The sequence below is a fragment of the Phodopus roborovskii genome, unplaced genomic scaffold (genome assembly GCF_943737965.1).
Source record: "Phodopus roborovskii unplaced genomic scaffold, PHOROB, whole genome shotgun sequence".
Taxonomy (NCBI): Eukaryota; Metazoa; Chordata; class Mammalia; order Rodentia; family Cricetidae; genus Phodopus; species Phodopus roborovskii.
Genome location: NW_026125811.1, coordinates 76,775 through 101,849, shown reverse-complemented (window position 1 = coordinate 101,849; position 25,075 = coordinate 76,775). Strand labels below are relative to the sequence as shown.

Here is a 25,075-nt window from a genome sequence, read left to right as displayed (position 1 = left end):
TCCCAAACCTGAATTTTCTCTGTGATGATATAGCAGCATGGAAATGTTAAGCTGGAATACCTTGGTTAAGCATTACATCTTTTTTTCTCATGACATTATTATACGAGGCTCTATTGTGCCTAAACTAAAATTTAAATTATATTTAGTACTCTGAAAATTTCCCTCAAAGGTGGATCCCTTTTTTACAGTTTTAAGATAAAGCCTCACGTAAGCCTTTCTGCTTCTGCTTCTAAAGAGCTGCCTCTGCCTCGCTTTGGGATGTCAAAGAGTGATGGTGAAATGCGCTTTGGGAACCCAGCTGAGCTGCATGGAAAGAAGGTTCAGATTCCATACACACTCATGGAAAAAAATTCTCTCAAAAGAATGGACAATGAGGATAAACAGGTGAGAGTGTGATTCAGCCTGTTCATTTGATTCTGACCGTGAAGCCTCATGGAGCACAGTCTGGTCTGTTGCCAAACTCCCAGCAAATCTTGCCATCTGGAACACAATTACAGATTTGGAAGTGAGCCAGGAAAGTTTTCTTGTAGCAAGAAGCTGACACATAGGAATTACAGCTAGCCACCCACTGGCCCTTTAGAATCTGCCTTAGTGTAGAATTGTGCCTCAAACAATGCTGTTGATTTAATACACTTACTTGATTTCTCTAGGTCAGTGGTTTTCTAAATAGGTTCATTCACAAGTAATTTCTAAAACAACATGGAAACAAACAACAAAGCTAAAACCAAAGAGAAGAAATGTAATGCCTAGGAGTTAGCAAGTGCTCCCCTCCAAAAAGAAGCCCCAAATGGTTCTCTGATTAAGCATGTTTGGAAAGTATGTCCTCATGTCCCATTCATAGGGGAAAGACTAAGTAATCAGCCTTGTGAATTAAGGGTGCACACTGACAGGCAGGTTCTATTGTAAAGAGACATGGAGATCTGGGTTCACCAAACTCTTTTTACCAGTGAATCCTTTCTTGGGAAACATATGTAGACCAGCATTGAAATAAATGCTATTACCCACTTAGTGAGAATTTGGAGGATGGGCTTTTAAAATCAGGCCACTGATTGCATTCATCAGGTGGTGATTAGTAAAGACAAAAGGATGCCTTTAGAGTGGGCCTGTTAGGAAGAGATCGTTTTCATGTTCATAAACCCCAAGGACATCATGATATAATGCTCGCTTCTGTTAAAGAGCCATGCAGAGAAGTCATATTCAATCTTCTGCAAGGTAAAGAAATATGCTATATTTTAGGAAGAACTGAATCAAGATTTTTTTTTTTGAGACAGGGTTTCTCTGTTTAACAGTCCTGGCTGTTCTGGAACTTAATTGTAGACTCAGCTGCCATTGAACTCACAGAGATCCACCTGCCTCTGCCTCCTGAGTGCTGGGATTAAAGGCATATTGCCACCACTGCTTGGGCATGAATCAAGATGTTTTTAAAATGTAATAAATATCAAAAGGTTATACACGAAAATAACTTACATGGTTCACTTTGATGGGTCTTGGATATTCAAAGTTGCAGGTTTATTTTTATATTTATTTATTTATTTATTTTTGGTTGTGAGCCTAGCCTTTAATGGCTGAGCCATCTCTCCAGCCCTTATTTATTTATTTTTGATACAGGGTTTCTCTATGTAGTCCAGGCTGGTATCAGGCTTACATGTTCTTCCTGCTTTCTTAATGCTGGGATTATCGGTACACTTCAACAGCACTGAGGAATCACTGTCACACAGTGGCAGATTTCCTGGGAAGTTTTCAGGGCTAATCTCTTTCTCATATTGCATATTTGTTTTTAAATTAAAGAAGCCAGGATAGTCTCTGTGTTATAAAAAGCACCATTGCCCTGTTCTTTGGGTACCCCATGCTTACAGTGGTAAGTGGTAGTGGAAAAAAGGAGGAAAGCCAGGCTCAGGCTGTTACTTGGTCTAGAGTCCTGTATCAGGTTCGTAGTTGAGTTGGGATTCTAATTGTACTTATGAAGGCTTCATCTTAGTATTTTGGAGTATACTATATGGGGTGGCCCTGTTTTGGAGTCTCTCCATATGAAACAAACAACTCCCCCACCATTTAATTTTGTATAGTAAACTTCAAAAATACCCACCATTAAACATTGAAAATATAAATGTTATTGTACATTATGGATTTATACTTGAATATAAATTCAATAAATAGGAGTCTTAAGAAGGCTCGTTAATTTATTAATTGAATGAAAATAGAATCTGTCCACAATTGAGGGTTATAAATGTTCTCTTATGTGACCAGTGCCTTTTATTATCCAAAGGAAAATATTGAACTAACTGAATGCGTTTCTGGCCGGTATTAGTAATTTAGGTGGCACAGCACTAGTAGTGACTTTGAATCCTCAATACTACCCTTTTGCTGTGCTGCCTTTTTGAGGAAACATTTCTCCCCATTTGTTAAATCAGCCAGGTCACCAGCTGCAGAGTCACATTTTGCTTCTTAAACTGCAGTTCAGAATGCCAGGCTTCTCCAGTGGTTGCCTCTGAACTCTGCTCTGGTTCTTTGAAGCAGGAAACACAGTCTCCCACGATGTCACCCCTCGCCTCCCCTCCTTCTTCCCCGCCTCATTACCAGAGGGTGTCCTTGAGCCATGGCTACAGCAAACTGCGGAGCGGCACAGAACAGATGCATCCAGGTAAGATGCGACCAGGGGGCCAGCTGTCACAGGCAATGTCTTAGAGTCTCCTTAATCTACCAGGCAACAATGCTATCAGCTGCTTAATTCCCTGATTTAATTACTCTTGTCTTTGGAAACATGGCTCAATTTCATTTTATATTCTCAAGCTAAGATTTTTTTTAAAAAAATGAAATTAAGTATATCTCAGCAATTCTTTGTTTCTTAGCCTGGAAACTGGTTTGTCTTTAGATTTGTAAACAACTATTTAGATGATTTAATATTTCATATACAAATTTCATTAGAGGAATGTAGCATGCTAGGGGTTGGCACTTTTTTTTTGAGAATTGTTATTCCCTTCTACAAGAACATTAAACATATTTACTCGATAATTGCTTTTATGAAAATTCTTTAAAAATAAAACTATGCAAAAGCAAGAGATTTGATCCAATCTTTAAAGGCTGGGGACATAAATAAAAGTATTGAACTTTTATGTTTTAGGACAAGGATAAGGGAAATGCTAGGGGTACTGTTTTGCTGAAAATCATGCAGCATGCACAGTTATGGGGCTGTCTGCTTGCTCATATTTATGTTCTTCTGGTCATTTCAGGGGTAAAATATGTGAGTTGGTTCTCAGGATGACTTGCAGAGTTGGCTGCCCAGACTGCAATGTGTGAAGCTCCATAAATTCACTGCAGCACCTTGTCCTTCTGTGCTCCACACTTCTAGTTTCAGATATGACCAATTGAATGCAGTCTAGAGTAGAGTGTTCTATAGCTCCTGCCCATTTTGTGGGATGTGGTGCAAATTGAAACGATCCAGTTTCTACAGGATTTTGCTGTACTGAAAAAAGATGGTGACTTCTCGGGGGGGGGGTGTCATAGAAATACAGATATGCTAGGCTGAACTGAAGAAGGCTGTCCTTTTGCAGAGAGAAGCAGGTAGGACATGGGAAGAGCTTTGGGTTAGAATCAGAAGGTTGGGTTTGGGAGGACCCTGCATGACTTTATGCAAGTTATTGTGTCTCTGAACCATATTTTTTCTTTTAAACAATGATGAGAATGTTAGAAGGACACAATGGGAATATCAGTGTAAACTCATTTGGAAATTATATTCTATGCAATGCAAGATAGTGTTCCTAATGGATAGTAAAACAAAATAAGACAAAAAATCCTGAAAATTGGTTATCTCATTGGTGTCTGAAACTACACATGGTTGAGATGTCTTCATTTTCCTCTTGCAGTTTCCATGGTATGATTTGCTTTTTTTTAAAAGAAGTGGAATTGTTTCTTTGATTTCAAATCTAATTTGGGCTTCAAAATTAATGTTTACTTCATAGGTAAATCTATTTGTGGTCTAGTAAGTCAGCCTATCCTTAAATTCTACCTTTGATAGTCCTTGTTTGTGTCTTCTGCTTCTTGCCCAATCCTCTCATGCTATTCTTTGTGGGCTCCCATTCTTGCAGCACTGAAGAGACCATGACTTCCCTCTTTCTGGACTCTGAGGAATTGATGCCTAGGCTCTTTATGCCCTCATTCCTTTTTATACTTGTTTTAAGGTGGCAACATCTATGTATGATAAAATGTACATATTTAAGTAGCTAACTTGAATTTTAACAAATGGATATTCTCATTTAGCTATCATCAAGGTAAAAAATGTTCCCATTGCACTACAGATGACCCTTCCCAGGTACTTCCTGTCCTGAAATACAGGACTGTAATGATTTTTATCATTGCCAATCAGTTTTATTTCTTCTAGAACTTCATGTCAAAGGAAACATGCAGAATGATTCTTCTTGTGTCTGCTATCTTTCCCTCATCATAACAGTCAAAATTCATATCACTTTATTGGTAGTTCCTGTGCACAGATAATCATGGATTACTGGTCCTTCTTGTAGGCAGAATTTTCTTTCAGGCCTGGTCTGGCAGCCGTTCAGTTCCAAATAAACACACAGAGGATTATATTAATTATAAACTGTTTGGGTGATGGCTCAAGCTTCTTATTGGCTAGCTCTTTCTTAATTATTAATCCATTTCTATTAGTCTGTTTATCTCTTGCTTCCTTGGCAGCTACATGGCATCTCCTTGACTCTGCCCATTACCTTTCTCTATCCCTGTTTGGATTTCCTGCCTGGCTAAATCCTGCCTGTCTATTGGCCTAAACAGCTTTATTCACCAATCAATAAGAGAAACATATATTCACAGCCTACAGAAGAACATCCCTTGTCACCTCCTGTTGATGAATATTTAGGTAGTTTGTAGTGTTTGGCTATTATGAATAACAATACCAAAAATATTTGTTCATGAAAATTTTTGTGACTTAGGTTGCCATTTCTCTGACACGTGTAGAATCTTTTGGGTAGGTATGTAAAACAGTCACGGTTCTACTTTTATATTGAACTTCAGAGTGATGAAATCTTTATGGTTTTAAAAAATAGTCTTCTCCTTGGAGAAAGATGATATGTCTACTTCCATTTCAATTCCTTTTAAAGAAATTGAAAGGTTATGTGGTTTGATTTTGAGTTGTGTGTTGTGGGTTTTATTTGGGAAGGAAAAGAGTTGAAGTAATAGGTAAGATGTACCCTTTCCCTGAGTTTAGATTCAGTTGAGGAGCTAGTTAGAAATCAGATTACTGCTGGCCTAATTATCAGCTTTGTTGCTCATGTAGCTAAATGTAGCACACCCTTTAGATATATGGCTGATTTTTCTGTCACAGGCAGCCTAGGCCAACCCAGTCTTTCCCTATAGTAACAGAAGAAAATCTACTTCCTCAAAGTAAGCTCCTGTGTAGCTGAGTTTGCATCGAAGCCTGGCTGGTGAAATATATTTGTCCCTCTACAGTAAGGCCCCTGTGGGTGAGGGATTTGAGCTAAGGGTCACATGGTACCCTCCTCCCCAGTGGGTCTTCTCTGGATAGTAGACATAGCATCTCTTTTATGGGAATCATAGGCCCATGGAGTCCATTTGAGCACATGAGCATTAGGATCCTAGCCATACTTTGGATTACCGTGCTTAAAATCTTTGGTAATGTTCAGTTGGTATGAAGAGTATAATGTGGTTCCATCCACATGGAGTAATTTTTAAAAAATCATGTCAGAAGACAATGCCTGCCTACAAGTTGAAAAATTACTTTCGAAGACACAGATCATGTGCTCTCTATGAATTTTAATTTTTAGTATTTACATTTGTATCTATTCCTAGTAGGGTCTAAAATGCACTACATATGTTGCTAGGCAATCATTTAGATATTTTAATGTGTCATAATTTTGTGTTCTAGTTGCTAGGAAGAAATGCAAAATAGAAGTGAGCCAGAATGCTTGCTTGCTTGCTTCCATCCTTCTTCCCTTCTCTCTTTCCTTCCTTTTTCCTTCTTCTTTTCTTTCTTTCATGGGGTCTCATGAACACCAGTCTGGTCTACTGCCTACTAAGCTTACAGGTGTGTGCCACAATGTCCAGCCAGTTTGGTGTTCTTTATGTGCTATTGCTATATATTCTTTATTTTAAAAAATATCAAACTATGTTGAATATGGCATCATAACAGCCACCTCTGCTTTCCACCCAATTTTATTTATAAGTAAGCTACAGAAAGAAGCAGTTTATATATTTTAAATCCTCAAAGTGTTAGCCCACAGATATGAGAAATAGTTTCATTTTGGGCGTTAATTTCTCCTTTCTGTTGGAGTTGGTTATATTTAACCGTCTTGCTACCATATTGGCAAGGTCATTATTTTATGAAGTAAGAAGTAAAGAATAGCATTCTTTTTTTGTGGTTTAGGAACTTTTTTTTTGTTGTTTTTTTTCGAGACAAGGTTTCTCTGTATTGTTTCCTGAGTGCTGGAATTAAAAGCATGTATCACCAATGCCCGGCCTTTAGAAACTTATTTTGAAGGTAGTAAAATCACTTAAAATATTTTGGTTATTGATTTACAGAATAATAAACATGCAGTACATGTATTCATTTTTCATATACTTGTTTTTGCATTCTGTACAATATAAAGAAGATAACAGTTTACTTCAATAATGTTGAGTTTTAGTGTTCAAAGTTCACATTAATTTTCTTTGGGCTTATATGATGAATTGACTGTTTAAATAGGGAAGCATATATAAATTATAACTAGATATTTCATCTATAATTTTTAAAAGGTAAGATTTATTTTTATTTGAAAAATTTAACCTTCATTTTTATTTTATGTGTATGAGGGTTTTGCCTGCTTGAATGTCTATACACCGAGGAGGCCAGAATAGGGCTTTGGATTGCCTGGGATTGGAGTTATATTTGGTTGTGGGTACTGGGAATTGAACCTTGGTCCTCTGAAAAAGGAAGCAGTACTCTTAACCACTAAGTCACATCTACAGCACTCAGAAAACTTAATTTAAAAAAATCATTGCAAAATAAAAAATTGAGGGAACCCCTTCCCTTTTCCTACTGAAAGAGTTCATAAATATAGACTGCAGAGCAAATTCTTTATTTAAAAATGATACCCTTTGGGTTTGGAGAGATTACTCATTGGTTTAGAGTACTGACTGCTCTTCTAGCATTCCTGTGTTCAGTTTCCAGCACCTACACTGAAGTTTACAATTGCCCATAACTCCAGTCTTGGGGGATCCAATGTCTTCATGGGCATCAAGCACATACATGTTATAGAGAAATATATGCAGGTGAAACATCCAAACACAAAATAAAATGATACTTTTTAGTAGGTATAGGAGATATATATAAGCATTAGGCCAACATCATATAGGCAATACACTCTTCAGTCCATCTAAAATGTATAGGGTAGTTCTTGTATTTAACTGGAAGGGAAAAAAAATGTATACATCCAACCAAGGAAAAACTATTCTGGATCTCTGAGTTTTCCACTTGATGCACAATTGAGTTTTTCCTTTCCTAAGTCTTTTTTTTTTTTTTTTTTAATCCAAGGCTATTGGATTAAACCTTTTACTTTTCTTTCCCAAATGAATGTAAACGTAATTTGAATATGGCATGAAATTGGTAAGGAGAAACTGCTATCTTAATTCATTGTTTTTTAAGACATAGAAGTTTCAATGGGAATAATGTATAGCATGCTTCAATTTTGATCCCACTAGAAGAAAAGATGAAGGAAGTCAAAAGAGCCCACCAGCCATCCAGGCAAAGTACCATCATTTCTTAGATGCAGTTTATAAGGCTGCCGCTGCTGATCATTCAAATCAGTCCTTTGTTTAATTCTGACCTACTGCAGTGTTTCTTCTAGGCTAAAGTCATGTCCTTTGAAACCATGAATGAACACAAAAGTGAGCCTCACCACTTCAGAGCATGGCCTAAGATACCACAAAAAGCAGGAGTAAGAAAATGAATACTTGTAATGTGGCATGTTTCTAGTTATTGATTCACTCATTTTAAATGTCATTGAGGCTCTCACTGTATTACTTTCTCATTTTATTACTAATCTTGTTTTTTTCTTTTTCGTTCTTTCCTTTTTTTCTTTTTTTCCTTTTTTTCCTTTTTTTTTTCTTTTGGTTTTTTGAGGTAGGGTTTTTCTGTATTGCTTTGGAGCCTGTCCTGGAACTTACTCTGTATACCAGGCTGGCCTTGAACTCACAGAGATCCACCTGCCACTGCCTCCTGAGTGCTGGGATTAAAGGCATGCACCACCAACTCCTGCCTAATCCTAATCTTAACCTGATGTGAGGTTTTTTTGGGGGGTCTTATCATGATATTGATTAGATATCTTTAGATTGTTTAGTGAAATTATGTAGGCAAGAGGATCAGGATTTGTGAGTTTTAGGTAGCTCTCAGATTATACACATCAATGCCTTCTTTACCTTTTCCTTGAAAAGCACATGCTATATCAGTTTGAGTGTGAAATAATAATTTTGGAGTAGAATCTTTCATACCCTGCTAAGATTCTCTCTTGTTTTTCAGGTCCTTATGAAACTAGGCAGCCCATTGGCCAGCCTGAAGGATCCTCATCAGAGGGTCCAGGAGCCAAACCCCTTCGTCGTCAGGCATCTCTTATTCGGGTAAGTAATGATGTGGGCTTATGTCAGTGACAGAATTGGGAGAAAATTTGTACTGTGGAAATATGGCATTTGGGGAGAAAGACATGGCTCAGCAGTTAAGAGCCTTTACTGCTCTTTCAGAGGACTATTGTTCAGATCCTAGCACCCACATTAGGCAGTACATAACCACCTGTAACTCCAGCTCCAGGGAGTCCAACACTCTCTTCTGGCTTCTATGGGTACTTGCATGCATGTTCATATACCCACACACAGATATGTATGCATACATGTACTTAAAAATAAAAACAAATTTTACAAATAAAATCCTGAAAGAAATATAGCATTTAAAATTATTAAATATTTTAAAGCTAGCATACAAATAGGCTTACTTTTATTTATCTATTTTTATTTCAATAGCTTTCTTTATATATGTATATATTTATTACTTTTTTCTTATTTTACCTATCAAACCCAGTTCTCTCTCCTTCCCTTCCTCCCATGTCCCCTGACCCCCCTCCCATCCCATCCCCTCCACTCCATACAGAGGGTTATGCCTTCCAGAAGGGATCATCAAAATCTGACAAGTCATTTGGAGTAGGGACTAGGCCCTCCCTCCTGCCTCTAGGCTAAGGGAGTATCCCTCCATGGGGAATGTGCCCCCAAATTCCTTTTGTGCACCAGGGATACATCCTAGTTCCATTGTCAGAGGTCCCTTACACTGCCCAGGCCTTCTAACTGAGACCCATGTTCAGGGGGTCTGAGTCGGTCCAATGCTGGCCTCTCAGCTATCAGTCTGGGGATCCATGAGCTCCCCTTGTTCAGGTCAGCTGTCTCTGTGGATTTCTGTAGCCTGGTCTTGACCCCTTTTCTTATCACTCCTCCCTCTCTGCAACTGGATTCCAGGAGTTCGGCTCAGTGTTTAGCTGTGGGTGTCTGCTTCTGTTTCAATCAGCTGCTAGATGAGGGCTCTGTGATGGCATATAAGTTAGTTATCAATCTCATTGTCAGGGAAGGGCATTTAAGGTAGCCTTTCCATTGTTACTCAGATTGTTAGTTGGGGTCATCTAGAGAAATGTTCATTTCTCTAGAGTCAGTTTTCTTTTCAAACCTATAATGGCTCCCTCTATTATTATATCTCTTCCTTTGGTCTCGTCTGTTTTTCCTCTGTCTCAATCGTCCTAGTCCCATGTGCTTTCCTCTCCTCCCCTTCTCTTTCTCCTAGCTCCCTCTCCACTCACTGCCCCCCCACTCCCAGTGTGCTCAGGAGATCTTGTTCCTTTCCCCTTCTGTGAGGGACTTTATATGAATCTCTTAGGCTCCTCATTTTTTCTCTGGAGGTGTGAATTATAGGCTGGTGATCAGGGATCATTTCTATAGTTTGTTAATAGGCTTAATTTTAACATGTTCTTTTTTTGGGTAGGGTGAGACAAGGTCTCATCAAAATGATGTCAAATTCCCTGTGTATCTGAGGCTGATCCTTTTGTTTCCACCTTCCAAGAGTTGAGATTGCAGGCATGGGTCACTGTAACATTTCATATATACACACAAATATGTATGTATGTATGTATGTATGTATGTATGTATGTATGTATGTCATACTTAGTTTGTATTTCCCAAATCATCCATTCTTGTGCTTTTTTGTCAGGTGTATTTCATTGTCTTCTATTGAGTAGCATGGCTTTTTGATCGCTCTCTATTTTCTTGCAAGAAAGGTATAAAATTACCTCATCACTCAAATATTACACTTTCCGTTCTTTTGCTTGTGCATTTTTTATTCTTAAATCTTTTCTGTTTATGTCTCCTTTCAGTCTCTAGAATAAACCATAGGGTAGCTGTTGATCTTCAGTGTGTCTAAAGCATCCCCACCCTTCTACCTACTTAACCATGGAGCACCTTTTCCTAAAGCAGCTCGTCTCCTGTTTGCCTTACTCTTTATTGTTACTCATTTAATGCCTAACTAACTGTTTTCCATTTGTTGTGTGTCTCCAATTATGTAGTAAGCTTTTGGAAGGCTGTAGTCGTTCTGTATTCTCAGTGCCTCAGACAATGCCATTTAGGTAGCGATTGGTCTGTAAGTATAAGCAACTTCTGTTTTTTGCATGGAATAGATACAAAATATTATGGCACAGGTATAACGATGTTCAGTTTCTTCTGGTCACACCGTAGCTTAGGTAGTTTCAGCTTCTAATTCTTCTGTGTTTTCCTTTGGGTAAAAAGCTCTGATTTTTTTCTTTGTCCATAGCTGTTGTCTTGTGTAGTATCTCTAAGTTCCTTTTTAGGGAAAGTATATTATTAAGAAAGGTGTGTGTGTGTGTGTGTGTGTGTGTGTGTGTGTGTGTGTGTGTGTATGCACACATGCATGTGTATATGTACATGTGCAAGAGAGAAACTATCAAAAAGTTAGGCTTATTATTTAACATGAAAGACAAAAGGAAGTGGGTGGTGGTTTGTATAACATTTCAATTGTGGAACTCAGGAAGAAGGACCGTTTCTGTACAGGCAGCGCTACTCAAAATAGAAGAGTACAGTCAGGCACTCCCATAAAGAAGTGGGCTGCTAGTTTAGAAGAGAATAAACAGTCTGAAGAAGATCCTGGAGTTCACACAGTGAATGCCTTTTGGGCATACGACGATGTTAGACATGGCACAGAACTTGATCTTTTAAAGCAGAGCTCTGTTTGCAAAGAACTCTCTCTAAAAGATAATAATTAAGCCGTATGTGATATGTGTAATGTTTCCTATAGCCATGAGTTCTAGGCACTGCTGTCTCTATTAGTACAGATGGATGGCTAAGAGAGGTCAAACAGCAAATCTAAGATTTCATTCATATCTACTATGTTGCAGAACCTGAACTTGAGTTTAGGAGAGTTCAATGCCAGTCTGCAAATTAAACACTTAGCTCAATATTAGAGTCCCATATTATAAGAAGGCTCGATCACATAATGAACATTAATTAGATGTTATAACTCTCCTTCGTGTGTGTGTGTGTGTGTGTGTGTGTGTGTGTGTACTTGGAGATAGTCTCCATGGCCTTGCCCATGTCAGCTAAGGACTCCACTACTCCACTACATCCTCATCCCAAAAGTATTCTTGAAAGTCTGTCATTTGCAGAGTATATCTGGCAGGAGAGTCAGGAGTTCAAGGTTATCTTTGTGTACATAGTGAGTTCAAGGTCAACTTCTAAAACTCAAGACCCTGACTCAAAAAGAAGGAAAACAAAGACATTCTCTATTAAGGCCAGTACAGATCAGTTTTACCCTCAAGTTGGAATGGAAGGTTGTTTCTTCAGCTGAGCCCCAGATGTAGTAGTTGGCTGTGTTTTAAAGATCCCATGGTATAAAAATATGTGCCTTTAAACACTAGAATCACACAAATTTGGAAGGCATGTTTACATTAGGAAAGGGATTGGAGGGATTCCTCTCAAAGCTCTCCAAGGTGTGGACTCAAGGTTCCTGCAGAGTATGCTGTTCCTGTAGAGATGAAATCTTGGATGGGTAGAAACACTGCTCAAATTAGCAGTGAATCTTTGATTTCTCAACAGTGGGATGGGGCTCATGGGACTCTTTCTATCAAACCCTCTGGAAGCAAGGCCATGAACCTTTACTTGTATTGGTGTCCTGTGATTCTTCTTCTAAATTTCTAGGTTTCTTTCTGCTGAGAAGCATGCTTCTTGAACCCTTCACTTGACAAATACTTAGTGAACAAATACCTGTAAAGGCTATATACTGTGTTATATGAGATATGTCATGAATAGGTCCCATCCTCATGGGATTTTCAGGCTATTTTAGGAGTTGACTATTAACCAAGCCATCACCAAGTCAACATATGGATGTAGTTGTGAAGGAAAATTATGCTGCATCTTAGACATTAGTCAAGAAGGGCTTCTTTGGGGAGTAACATAACATTTGAAGTGGGAAGGAGTAGAGGTAAAGGGTTAAGAATTGGGAGCAGGTAAGAAAGCAGACTGAGCTACTTGTACAAAGACATTTTCTGTGTCCTTAGCCTTTTGTGCATATCACCTCAGTGCTCACAACTGTTATGGGGGAGTAAGGGGATAACACTATAGCCTGGATTTTAGATGACAAAGCTTGAGGTGTATTTACTTTATTGGGGTTTCCCAGCTGGAAATTGCATGGACTGGAACTCAAGCACTGGACACCATTCCTCCAGCTACTGACTTGGCAACTGGATGGAAGATGGTGATGTCACCTTAAGCAAGGAAGCACTGAACAAAATGTGGTGCTGACGAAAAACCCTGGTGCTGTAAGTTCAGTGTTGGATACAGCCCAGAGTAGGTGAATGAGAGTTCTATGTTTGTCTCGCTCTCTCTTATTGCACTAACATCTTGGTGTGGATTTAGCAACATATCTCAGCAGTGTGCCAGTCTGATTCTCTTAATGTTTGTTCTCCTTCCACCTGTTTGAAGCATGGCCTTCTGTTTAGATGACAGCAAGGGTCCTTTCTTGCCCAGGATGGCAGTCTGTGATTTTTTGTGGCTGGTTATTTTCCTTTCTTTAACTCCTAGGTTTACTTCTTATGCCTGCCACATTGCTTTGGCTGGACTCCATGTTACAGAAAGCAAAATGCCAATTTGAATTAATAATGTCGTTGGAGTGACTAATTCCCCTCATGGTGCCATGTTTCTGTGCTGATGTCAATCAGTTCTCTTTGTTCTAGCTTTATTTGTGGCCTTCTATGCAGACCTTTCCTGCTTAATTACAGTGAGGTGTTGGAGCTGTAATTCAGTGGTTATAGTGCCAGACTAGCATAATAAGAACCCATGCTTGATTCCACAGCCTTTCCTAAAGTGCGAACAGTAGCACACAGCAGGAAGGCCAGGAGTTCAGAGGTATCCCAGCCTTAGCCCAGCACACCTGAACTATATCTCAAGACCCTGACTCCAAGTCACTACCACCATCATGGAAAAGTTAGAAGGGGGCATAAAGGGGGCATGAATTCTGAGTCCTAGGGTTGGCCTTTAGGGACCCATGACAAGTGCTATTTTAGCCCATGGGCTTGGCATTTTGGAGGTGTTCACATCAAATTATTTTTCCTTAATATTTTAGTCACCTTTTTGTTCGAATGATGGATTTTTGTTTTTTGTCTCATTAAAATTTTGGATACCTTTTTGGTAGATGGATGATAGGAGTTTTCAAAGAAATTAGAAGTCTTTTCTCTTTCACCTGTTACCAGTCTTCAGATACCATTTGTGGTTTGCATTTTTCATAAGCCATACTGGAATCTTACATGTAGATTCTGATTCTGCCCACATAGCATTTAGAGCTACATCTTCTGGTCCCACTTAGCTCTGCAGGCTGTGTTTCACCGGGATTGTTGAAAGCTACACTGGGTCAAGTCCTCATCTTACTCAATTTCTTGGCAGCTTTTGTCACTGCTTCCCTTCTTGGAATGTCCTCATTGTTGGTGCACATGATACCTTATCCTCTTGGTTCTTTGACTACCTTTGCTGAAAATTTTTATAGTTTCCTTTCTGTCTGCCCCTAATGCAGTGACCCTTGAAATCATTTCTCATGGTGATGTGCCCCCATCTACCAGACAGCCTTATTTTGATAACTCACTGTCCCTTTGAATTGATAGGTCTTCATCACAGAACCAGCTCTCCTGGCTCCATCATCCATTACCATGAAACAGAATGTTGGTTATTGTCTTAGACTCTTCCTTCATCCCTTATGCCCATTCAGTTACCAAGTCCTGATAATTCTATATGCCAGATGCTCGTCTGTCTGTTCTTGGAACCTGTCACCGAATCTGTGATATTAACTCATAACCTGCATTCTTGTAGTCATCATCCTCTTGCAGAGAGGAAATCACCATGTGGCCTTGGCTATGTAAGTCAGGCTGGCCTAGAACTCATTGATCTGCCTGCCCCTGCCTACCGAGTATTGAGATTAAAGGCACTGATGCCATATGCTTGGCAACAAAAGAGATTTTAAAAATACAGACATGCAAGAGATTTAAATATTATGCAATGTGTACATGTGTTGAAATACCACATAGTACTCATTGTTAATGTACAAATTTTATGTTTTTAAGTTTAGTTAAAAACAAATTTAGTTTTCTGTCCTGTAGCTGTTCATCCTATACTGACTTTGAGTTTGACACTCTGCTCATGGTTCTTACCATATCTAATTCACATTCTTGAACATGGCTCTTGTGTTGTTTAGTCTCTGCTTTCCTCTTCAGCTAGAATAGGTCATTGCTTCACCCTCACCACACTGGTCAGCAGCTACTCTTGTCATTTCTCAGGTGGTCAGCATTCTCTAGTGGGGAGTTTATTTTTTCTTTATACTGTTGTCTCCTTTGCCCTACCTGTGCCTGAATTCATCCCCGCTCTGTTCCTCCATGGACAGCGTGCAGTAGGAGAGTTTCCTACTGTACACATGTACATGTAATGCTTATAGTTTTCATACTTCAAAAACAGCTTATTGCTCAACTGCATGTTTATCAGTGAAACTTAATCAGACAAATGGGGATCTGATCATTATGGATTTCCATCTTAAAGGCAACTAAAGATTTTTTTTATATTGTTCCCAGAACATTTTACACAGACCCAAGCAAATAGTGTGTGTGTGTGTGCATGCACATTCATGTGTTTGTGTGTACATGTGCACTTGAATTCATGAATTCATAATACCCCTCTCTCATTTTATGTTTTTAACCCTGACTTTTTAGGGATGTTGATTTGGCAAATGAAATTTCTTCACTTTAGATACTCAGGGACAGAAACAAATTCTCCCTACTCCTTGAGCCCTTTTGGAATAGTTCTCAAGGGAAATAGCAAATGTGTCAGGATGATAAAAGAAAGAAACACTCATAAGTCTGTTAGAATATTGAGGGCATAGGTCAGAAAGAATTGCTTGTACCACAGGTAAACTGTTTCTGTAATACTTTTGATGGGGGAAAAAAGCTATAGTCTTTTGTGGGGAGGGGTAACATGACACTGAGATAATTGTTTTGTGTTGTTTTGTTTTAAATCTTGAGTGCTATGAAAGTTATTTGTGGGTGGATTGGATTGGGATTCTGGCAAAGTAAGTAGAGCAGAACATAGAGAGTGGCTGAAAGATTGGGAGGGGGCCGGCTCAAGTGATCATAGTGGCCTCATGAGAGAGTTGGTGCTGGCAAAAAGAAGAAAGCAAGTCACCAAATAAAGGCATGCCAAGCACTGTCTCAGCCACTGGTTAGCTTTAGAAGTGAAGTGGCCTACAAGGCAACTTAGAGTCATCAGAGCTCAAGCAGGCTTTTAGAAATTCATTTTCAGGCATCATTAGGTCTCTCTGCGGGTGTCCCACACACATGTTGAGTTAGACCTCAGGCCTTTATTTATTCCTTCCTTTTGAATCTTTTCCCTTCCCCCTTGTCTGAGAACACTCATCCTGACTATTGAAGAGCCCCAGTGGCTACTTCAGCATGATGTTATTTCTCCACTTAGTTCTCGTGTGTTCTTGTACTTTCCATGGAAGTCAGGATGATGTGCTTGCTTATGAATGACTTAAGTTAAACAAATTTATGCTGGGACAAATGAGCCACTTCATGGTCAGTTTGCTGCTAACAGGGTCATTGGGAGGGAAGTCTGCACTCCAAACTGTTTCATATTATGTAGTGAGCGCTATACTGCAGGTGTTATTTTGAGGCTGTGTGTTGTGACCTCTTCTGAATGTGGGTGTGAGTTAGGAGGACTGGGCAGTCTTTGGGGCCTCTGTTAGTGGATCAGTATTTATCCCTAGTATATGAATGGACTTTGGGAGCCCATTCCACATAGAAGGATACTCTCTCAGACTAGACACGTCGGGGGAGGGCTTAGGCCCTGCTCCAAATGATGTGACAGACTTTGATGATCCCTCATGGAAGGCATCACTCTCCCTGGGGAGCAGAAAGGGGATGAGATAGAGGGTTGGTGGGGGGTGCAAGGGAGGAGGGGAGGGAGAGCGAACTGGGATTGACATGCAAAACAAGATTGTTTGTAATATAAATAAAACACTGTAAAAATACTTTTTTTCTTGAACCCTGAAGATTTTTACAAAGTAAAATATTAAAAAGTGTGCAGAGTAAAAAATGGCCCTTTCACTCCTACCTTCAAGCACTCATCTCAGAAACAACTATGACCTATGTCTTTTGTATAGCTGTATACAAATATCCTGTTTTACTTAATATTGTATATGGCTCTTATTCAAATACATATGTAACTATATATAGTATAATCAAAGTATATGGTTCAGCCTTTTACCCATGTGGTTAGTAACCCATTATACATTTATTATATACTCAGCATTTTTCATATATATATATATATATATATATATATATATATGTATATATAGTTTTGGTGTTTCAAGACAGTGTTTCTCTGTATAACACATCTGGCTGTCCTGGAACTAGCTCTGTAGACCAGGCTGGCTTTGAACTCACAGAGATCTGCCTGCCTCTACCTTGCAAGTGCTGGGATTAAAGTTGTGTGCCACCACTGCCTATCTACTTGGCTCTTTTTTTGTTTTTGTTTTTTTTCCAAGATAGGATTTCTCTGTGTAGTCTTGCCTGTCCTGGAACTCACTTTGTAGACCAGGCTGGCCTTGAACTCACAGATATCCACTTGTCTCTGTCTCACAAGGGAAGTTTATATCTGGGGGAGAAGGTGAAGGGTATTTATAGAAATAAGATATTAATTCAGCAGTATTAGAAATGATCAGTGTTGCCTTAAATCCTAAATGTATTCCTATTTAGAGATAGTGGGTATTGAGAGAATGTTAATAGACAATAGCCTATTTTAATGTGAGGTGTGAGGCATTGCACTGAACACTTATTGTAGCCAGACCTTTCTGAGGTATAGTTAGGGTGCACATTGATTTGCTAGATAAAAGCTCCTCTGATCTAGTGTTTTAGATGTTAGCTGAAAACACCTGACTGAATGCCAGTTCTTAGACAGGACTCTTTGGTAAGCCTCCTTTATAAGGACACTTATTTTAGCCCTTGGCTCATCAATAGTCTTGATATGAAATGAGCAGTAGTGTCATGTCTTATCTCCCAACAGCAGTAGTGACTACTGACTGAATGTATATTTAGTCTCAATGCAGTGCTTGGCCCTTTCAGTCTTTCCAACAGTTGTTCAGGGTAGGTATTACATCCATCTTTCTTTTTAAAAATTTTATTAAGTAGCTTTCATGAGTTAGAAACCATTCCAGTATTACATTGAGGACTGCAAACTTGTTCTCAAGGTACTTGTAACCAAGTTGTGGAGATGGGTTCAAGTCATAGAATCTCATTAATGTATGTAGAATTGAAAACCAAGAATCACTTCAAAGATGAATGAGTCTTTTAGTGACATTTAACAGGAAAAAATCATAGGACTACAAAGTGAAGGAGACTTCCCCCCCAGAAGTGATGCTCAAGTTGAGCTGTGAAACATGATGTATGACTTAAGTTGACCAGGCAAGGATGGAGCTTTAAGGTGGGGATAGCAATCTTTCATGTTGGGCAAGAGCCTTGGTGAGACATTTACTGGGCAGGTTCTTAATTGTGAACAGTAGGAGCTCCTTTGACTAATTTAGCAGAATTGCTTTATAGCACGGATTATGGATAACTTATTAAATCATTGAAAGACGTCAAGAAATTTTAACCCTAGAGGAACAACACCTCAAGTCTCACAGATAAGACAAACTTCAAAGGGAACCTTGCACAGCTCTGCCATAGTCGGAAGGCTACAGGATTTGGAAATGCTGCCACTTCTGCACTGTGTGTGACCTCAACAAGCCACATGAAGGCCTTATTCACCACTTCTTTCACCCTGCAACTTGGATCTGAATCAGGCTTCCATGGGTGCACTTCTTTAGTGGAATCCATGTCCCATTTGGAATTCAAGCACCAAGTGTTTGTATAGTGCAGTGTTTGTTTGCTTGTTTGTTTGTTTTAGCTAGGCAGCCTGTGTAGCATGAGGAGTTATGCTAAGATGTGGTAAATGTATTTCGAGTGAGCCATTCTGCCACATATAACATAGAGAACAGACACTTGAACTAAAGGAAGGCTGATGTAACTAGAGCCTGGAGTGGGAGGGAGATGAGGCTGGAGATCAAGATAGGACCCCATGGGTTTTGGGGTTTCTTTTTAGGTATGGGAAGCAGGTGGCTTAGAAGTTAACTAATAAGGGGCCACCACAAATTTGAACACCAATCTTAGTACTTCTGGAACCTTCACTTTACTCATACTCTCAGTCTGTACCCTAAATCTCAGAAGTATTTATTTTCAGCCTGGATTCTTGGAGCATCTGTTTCCCATCTGGCCTTAGGCTATCTTGAGTGCCGAAAGGGAGAATATCCTGGCAAAGACAGGCAGGCTTGACTTGACCTACAAGGATGGGGAGGGTGGAACATTGTTACAGTATTTCTGAAAGTATGTAGCCTTAACAAAGTCTCCTTTTACTGCTGATTTCTTATTTTTCCCCGTTTCTCTTCTAAGCAACAAGAAAAACACTGATAATTGCAAAGGACATCTCTCCTTCTGGAGAAGACCTTGGCTTCTTGTGGAGGAAGAAAGGAGATAGTAATTAATGTTACAAATGAAAATAGCAGTAAACAAATGACTAATTGACTATGTGCATTGTAGCCCAACTTCCAGATTCTTTAAACAGTGAAAACATGCCAAATACTGCTCACATAAAAAAGTTATGTGTTTAAAGTTATAGTCTATCAGCTATAGTCTGAAACTGCCTAAAATGATGGGGGAGGGTATAAATCTAACATAGTCATTCACATCCCAAGAGAAGGTCCTTGATCTGCAGAACCGATTTAGGTGTTGCCATTAAGTTCTTTCTGAAAAGGAAACAATTCTTTATTACTGGATGATAAAAAGTTTGTGTTCTGCCCTTTTTATTCTCTAGGCATGTGGTCTTGGTAAACTATTTACTTTATTGAGTCCTCAGTTTCCTGTTCTGCCAATTGGAAATAATGGAACCTACTTTGTAGAGTTATTGTAAGGATGAAAATAGGCATATTAGATACTTATAGTACCTGCCATTTAGTAGAGTGGCGAATACGTTACCAAACATTCATTTGTGTTCTTGGGGATAGCTTTCTTTTGAGAATTTCATATATGCATATAATATATTTTGATAAAACTACCCCTTTTCCTTCCCCACCAGTTTTCCCCTATGTCCTTACCACTATTTCTTACCAGCTCCATATACTCTTTTTAAAGATTCCATTGAATCTATGTGCATGAGTGAAGGACAGTCTCTTGAAGCACGAGTATCCAAGAAAACTGACTCTCCCTCCCACAGCAGCCATCATTTACCAACAGCTCCTCAGTTGGGGTGAGATTTCATGAACCCCTTTAGCTGGCTTGATTTTGTGTGGGTCTTTATGTAGTCAAAGTTGCCATGAGTTCATGTGTGCAATGACACTGTCATGTCAAACATGATTTCACTCCAGATGTCCACTACTTCTGGTTCTTACATTCTTTCTGCCACTCTCTTCCATGATGATCCTTGAGCCTTGAGAACAAGGGGTATGCTGTAGTTATCCATTTAGAGCTGGGCACTCCAAAGTCTTATATTCTTTATACATTGACTAGTTGTGAATCCCTGTATTAATCACTGTCTACTGCAGCAAGAATCTTCTCTGATGAAAGTTGAGATATAGACTAATCTAGGAGGTAGTTTATTACTGTATTCATTTAGCATAGTAATAATAGTTTTAGGTTATCTCCTAGGCATATGACTTAGCTAGCCATGGATTTTGGGCCCAGTTAACTGTACCATGCATGCAGAAAGTGGTTGGCTACGTCTATAACATTCTTGCATATCTTGCCAGACTAGTCATTGCTGTGAAAATTTACATTATCTTTAGAGCTAGCAACTTTGTGCTGCACATTGGGCTCAGAGAGATTTTGGCAGTTTAACCATGACCTAAGATGGTAAAATTAGAGCCCTAAATTACTTTGGAGAACTATGGCTAAAAGTAGTTTTTGTATTGTTCTTGCTAAAACTTCCGAGGGATTTTTGTCACTCTACTTCATGGGTGAAATGGCTTAACTCTTAAGGCAGCAGCATTTACTGGAGTCCTTCAGGGTAGTCTTTTTGTCTAAGCAAGCTGTTCTATGGCTGAAAGAGTATACACACCCTTTAAATATTCAACTGGACAATAGTTCCTTGTAATTATTCATATTCACCTTTGTGTGATTTTTAAGGTACTTTGAGGGTGAACTTCACCTTTGGGAATTTTATTAATAGTATTACTTTTTAATGAGTCTTTTGATGTCTCTTTCATTACAAACAGCACATTTTCCCTAGAGATAGTAACTTCCAGTGCCAATATTACATTTCATTTGTAACAAAAGGAGTTGAATGTTTTAAATACAAGCAAATATAATTCTCCTGTGTCTAGAGAAACTGGATAATGAGCCATATGTTGATAGATTGTAGACTGATGTGGAAGACTTCTCTTTCTCTTCATGTTTTTTTGTTTGTTTTGTTTTTGGAGACAAGGCCTTATGTAGCCCAGTCTGATCTCAAACTCAGTATGTGGTCAAGGGTTGTTTTAAACTCCTGGTCTTTTTGCTTTTACCTCCGGAATGCTGGGATTATAGATGTGTACAGTCACAGCTGGCTACTCACAGACTTTTTCTTAAAAATACTGGCAGGGCTCAAAGTTAGCTCAAGTAGCAAATATCTCTGCCAAGCTAACAAAACCAATAGATCTAGGGTTGAACTAGGCAGGCTTGTTAGGATGTGTTTGAAGGTAGAGCCTTCCCTGGTTCCCTCTCTGCTTGGGTGGCTGAGTTGCCACAAAATGTTCACTCCTACTTTTCAGTGCACTCAGACTTCGCTGTTTTCTTTTAAGTGATGGACTTTCCAGCACTATGCTGATTGCTGTGGCTGATTGGGGGTTACCTCAGAGGTGATGGTTCTATGTGTCTGGGTCCTGCATTAAGATGGCCCTTTGCCACTGATAAAGAGGCACTCATTTGCCAGTTTGGTTTTGGAGTGGGCCTTCTACTTTGATGGCTACCTGTGGGTTTTGTTCTCTTTCATTTTCCTCCTAGGCCTCCTTATCTGTAAACCACATTGTCTCTGGCTTCAGTTGTTCAAATGGTTGTAAATATTCTTCCTGTCTTTAGCCTTCCCTGAGTCATTTTCAATGAAAGCATCATCACTTTGTGCTTGGATCTGATTATCCGATTGCCCTGTTGAATATTGTGTGTGGCTCCCCACTGTCCTCTAGATACACTCTAAGTCTCTTACCTATGTGCTCTGCTTTCCACATGGACCATATTGAGGCAACTCTGCCCATGTCCCTAATGCACTGGAAGTATTTATGTGACCCAAAATGGAGCTGCTTCTAGGATATGACCATTTTCTATCTTTTGATATCTTTGTGAATGCCACTCTCTTTGCTTGCCTTACCCTGCATACTGTGGCTTTGCTTCTTGTACTTGAGGTTGCTTTGAATCACCTAGAGGGTTAAATCTAGTTCTGAGTCCTACTCACAGACTGTTTGGTTCATTAGGAGATTGGGATTAGACCTTAGAACTTGCATTTCTAACAAGTCCCCTACTCATGCTGATATGTGTAGGGACCAGAGTTTGAGTACGAAAGACCAGGGTACCTACCTCATGTTACAAAACACTTCCCTTACTGTTTTTAGATTGCTTGTGTGCCTTTCTTCCTTACTGGCACTGAACTTTCTCAGCAAAAGAATATGTTTGTCTTTCAGTATGTGTCCTGCATTTAAGGTTTGGGTTTGTTTATATTCAGTAAGTATCGGTTGAATGGGCAAATGAACATGTCACTGTTTATGCAATAAAGTTTAACTTATTTGGCTTCCAGTGGATAGGTTTGGGGGACTATTTCACCTTCATGAAGTGTGGAAAGTAATTTCTTCCTCAGTATGCCATTATGTATCTGTTCTTGAAATAACTCAGTAGATATGGAACACATAAACTCCCACAAGGATTAGACAATAAGTGAAGTATAAAGACAAACAATTCATACTTGATAGAGCTCAAACTTAAAAAAATATATTTGGAGACATTTCTTTTTTTTTAAATTTAAATTGGAATCAAACTTGTTTTACATGTCATTACCAGTTCCCTCTCACTCCCCTCCTCTCCTGCCCTGTACCAACCCCCTATCCCATCCCCTTTCTGCTCCCCAGGGAGAGTGAGACCTTCTCTGAAGGTGGGGGATGGAGGATCTTCAAAGTCTGTCATAACATTTGGGGCAGGGCCTAGGTCCTCCCCCATGTGTCTAGGCTAAGAGAGTATTCCTCTATGGGGAATGGGCTCCCAATGTCCATTCATACACTAGAGATAAATACTGTTCCACTACCAGAGGCCCCATAGACTGCCTAGTCCTCCTAACTGACATCTACATTCAGGGGGCCTGGCTTCGTCCTATGCTGGTTTCCAAGCTGTTGGTCTGGGGTCCCTGGGCTCCCCCTTGTTCAGGTCACCAGTTTCTATGGGTTTCTCCAGCCTTGTCTTAATCCCTTTGCTCATCACTCCTCCCTCTCTACAACTGGATTCCAGAAATTTGGCTCAGTGCTTAGCTGTGGGTGTCTGCTTCTGCTTCCATCAGTTACTGGATGAAGGCTCTAGGATGGTATAATATAGTCATTAATCTCATTATCAGGAAGGGCATTTAAGGTAGCCTCTCCACTATTGCTGATATTATAAGTTGGGGTCATCCTTGTAGATCTCTGGACATTTCCCTAGTGCCAGATTTCTCTTTATACCTATAATGGTTCCCTCTATTAAGGTATGTCTTTTCTTGCTCTTCTTTATTCTAAGATAGGGGAAGCTTTTCTATAGGCTCAAGATGCTATCTGTTGACATGCTTAGCTTTTTGATTGGTAGATACTAGTGGTCTGCTAAGTAAATAGATTCCAAAAGTGTTTTAGCTATTAGTCCCAAGATGTCAGTTTTGATACAAAGGTAGTGAGCAAGGGATGGCTGTTCTAGACAGTTAGAACTTAGCCCGAGATAAGGTAACTAGCCTTTGGACCTGTAACATTCCAGTCTCCCCATAGTCCTGCAATTCTAATCAGTTAGTCTTTGCAGACGCAGCTTCTCTTCTTGCTCTTCATACTCCTTCATTATGGGTCTTTTATACCCCCTTCTCCCCACTGCTCCACTCAACTTTATTACTCTTTTATTGCTTATATTGCTTACTCTTACTTTTTTTTGAGATTCAATATTACCATGTAGAACTTGAATTCTCTATGCAGCTAATCTTGTCCTTGAACTCATGATCCCCTGCCTCAGCCTCCTGGTTGTAGGGATGATAGGCATGTACCACACTCCTTTCTCTATATCACTTCTCTCTCAATTTCACAGATTCTTCTGGCTTTTTCATACCTTTAAATTATACCTGGCCCTTGCTCTGAATCCTGGTCTGTCTGTGTATATGTTCAGGTTTTGATTTCTCTGCTTGTTGGTCTGTATATTTATTATTTATATCTTTAAGGAGGAACATCTCACACAAGTTGTTCTTTCAAGAAAAGAACTTTCTATGCCAAAGCATCTTATAGGCCAGTGTAATGTGTGCCCACCCTTTATTATTCCAACCTAGCCAGATGATAGATACCAGGTATGATGAAGTTTGGTTCATTAGACAATTGAGCACATGGGCAGTGGGAAACCTATCAAGTAAGCAAAGAGTAGCTTGGAGTATAAAAGTCCCGAGGCCAGGTAGAGGAGGTAGACTATTTTGATAAGCAACAGATAAGCTTATAAGTTTGGTTTTGGTCCTGGAGAATTGACTGAGAACTATTAAGAAGCTACTAACACTACCCAGGCATGAAATGATACAGGTAGGGAAAAAAGTAGTTGCTTATGAGGTTGGAGAAAGAGCAGCCGTGGCTAACATGAACAGTAACTAGCTAGGGTGGCTTCATTCTCAGGACTGAAGGAGAGAAGGAGAGAAGGAATGCACTCTAGGGGATCAGGAACTTCCATTTAGTACCAGGCAATGTAGCAGTTCAGCAGTTAGCACAGAGATGTCTGTGTAGTGGTACCTGCTCCCCTACCCCCCTCTCTTGCCTTCCTTGTGGCCACCTCTTGGTTCCATGGACATGGCCTTTGGTAAAAATATGTGTTCTTGGTGTAGATGGGAGGGATGGATCAAAGCCCCAGATGTTTCTCTCTGGGTTTCCATTTTGCTTCTGTCCCCAAAGCCTAGTCTAGCTTTTGTTTTCTCCTGTATTGGGTCTCTGGACTTTCAAGCTCTTAAATATTCAAATTTGGCATGCCTGCCCTCTAGTGGCAGGTTTGATGCACCCTCTCGTTACCCTGCTGATGGCAATACCATGATTGTTCTCTACTCAGCTTTGTATTTAGTAAATATTCCCAGCTCACACATGTGAAGGATAAATTCAGTGAGACTGACTTGCTGCTTAAGTAGGAACCAGAGATATGAGTTTGCATTAGGAATTTTGACTCCTGGATTTATATAATATAAATGCAGCAGG

General features: G+C 39.5%; 1 protein-coding gene across 1 annotated transcript in view; it reads left to right on the top strand.

The window, feature by feature from the left end:
* Positions 1–25,075, top strand: part of Reps2 (RALBP1 associated Eps domain containing 2) — a gene marked incomplete at its 3' end in the record, with an annotated part of 158,602 nt that overhangs the window by 76,901 nt on the left and 56,626 nt on the right. Inside the window, exons 3-5 of the mRNA XM_051178746.1 lie at positions 236–384; positions 2,518–2,641; positions 8,525–8,622. Of these exons, the coding sequence (XP_051034703.1) occupies positions 236–384; positions 2,518–2,641; positions 8,525–8,622 (371 nt within the window). The remainder of the gene's footprint in view (positions 1–235; positions 385–2,517; positions 2,642–8,524; positions 8,623–25,075) is intronic.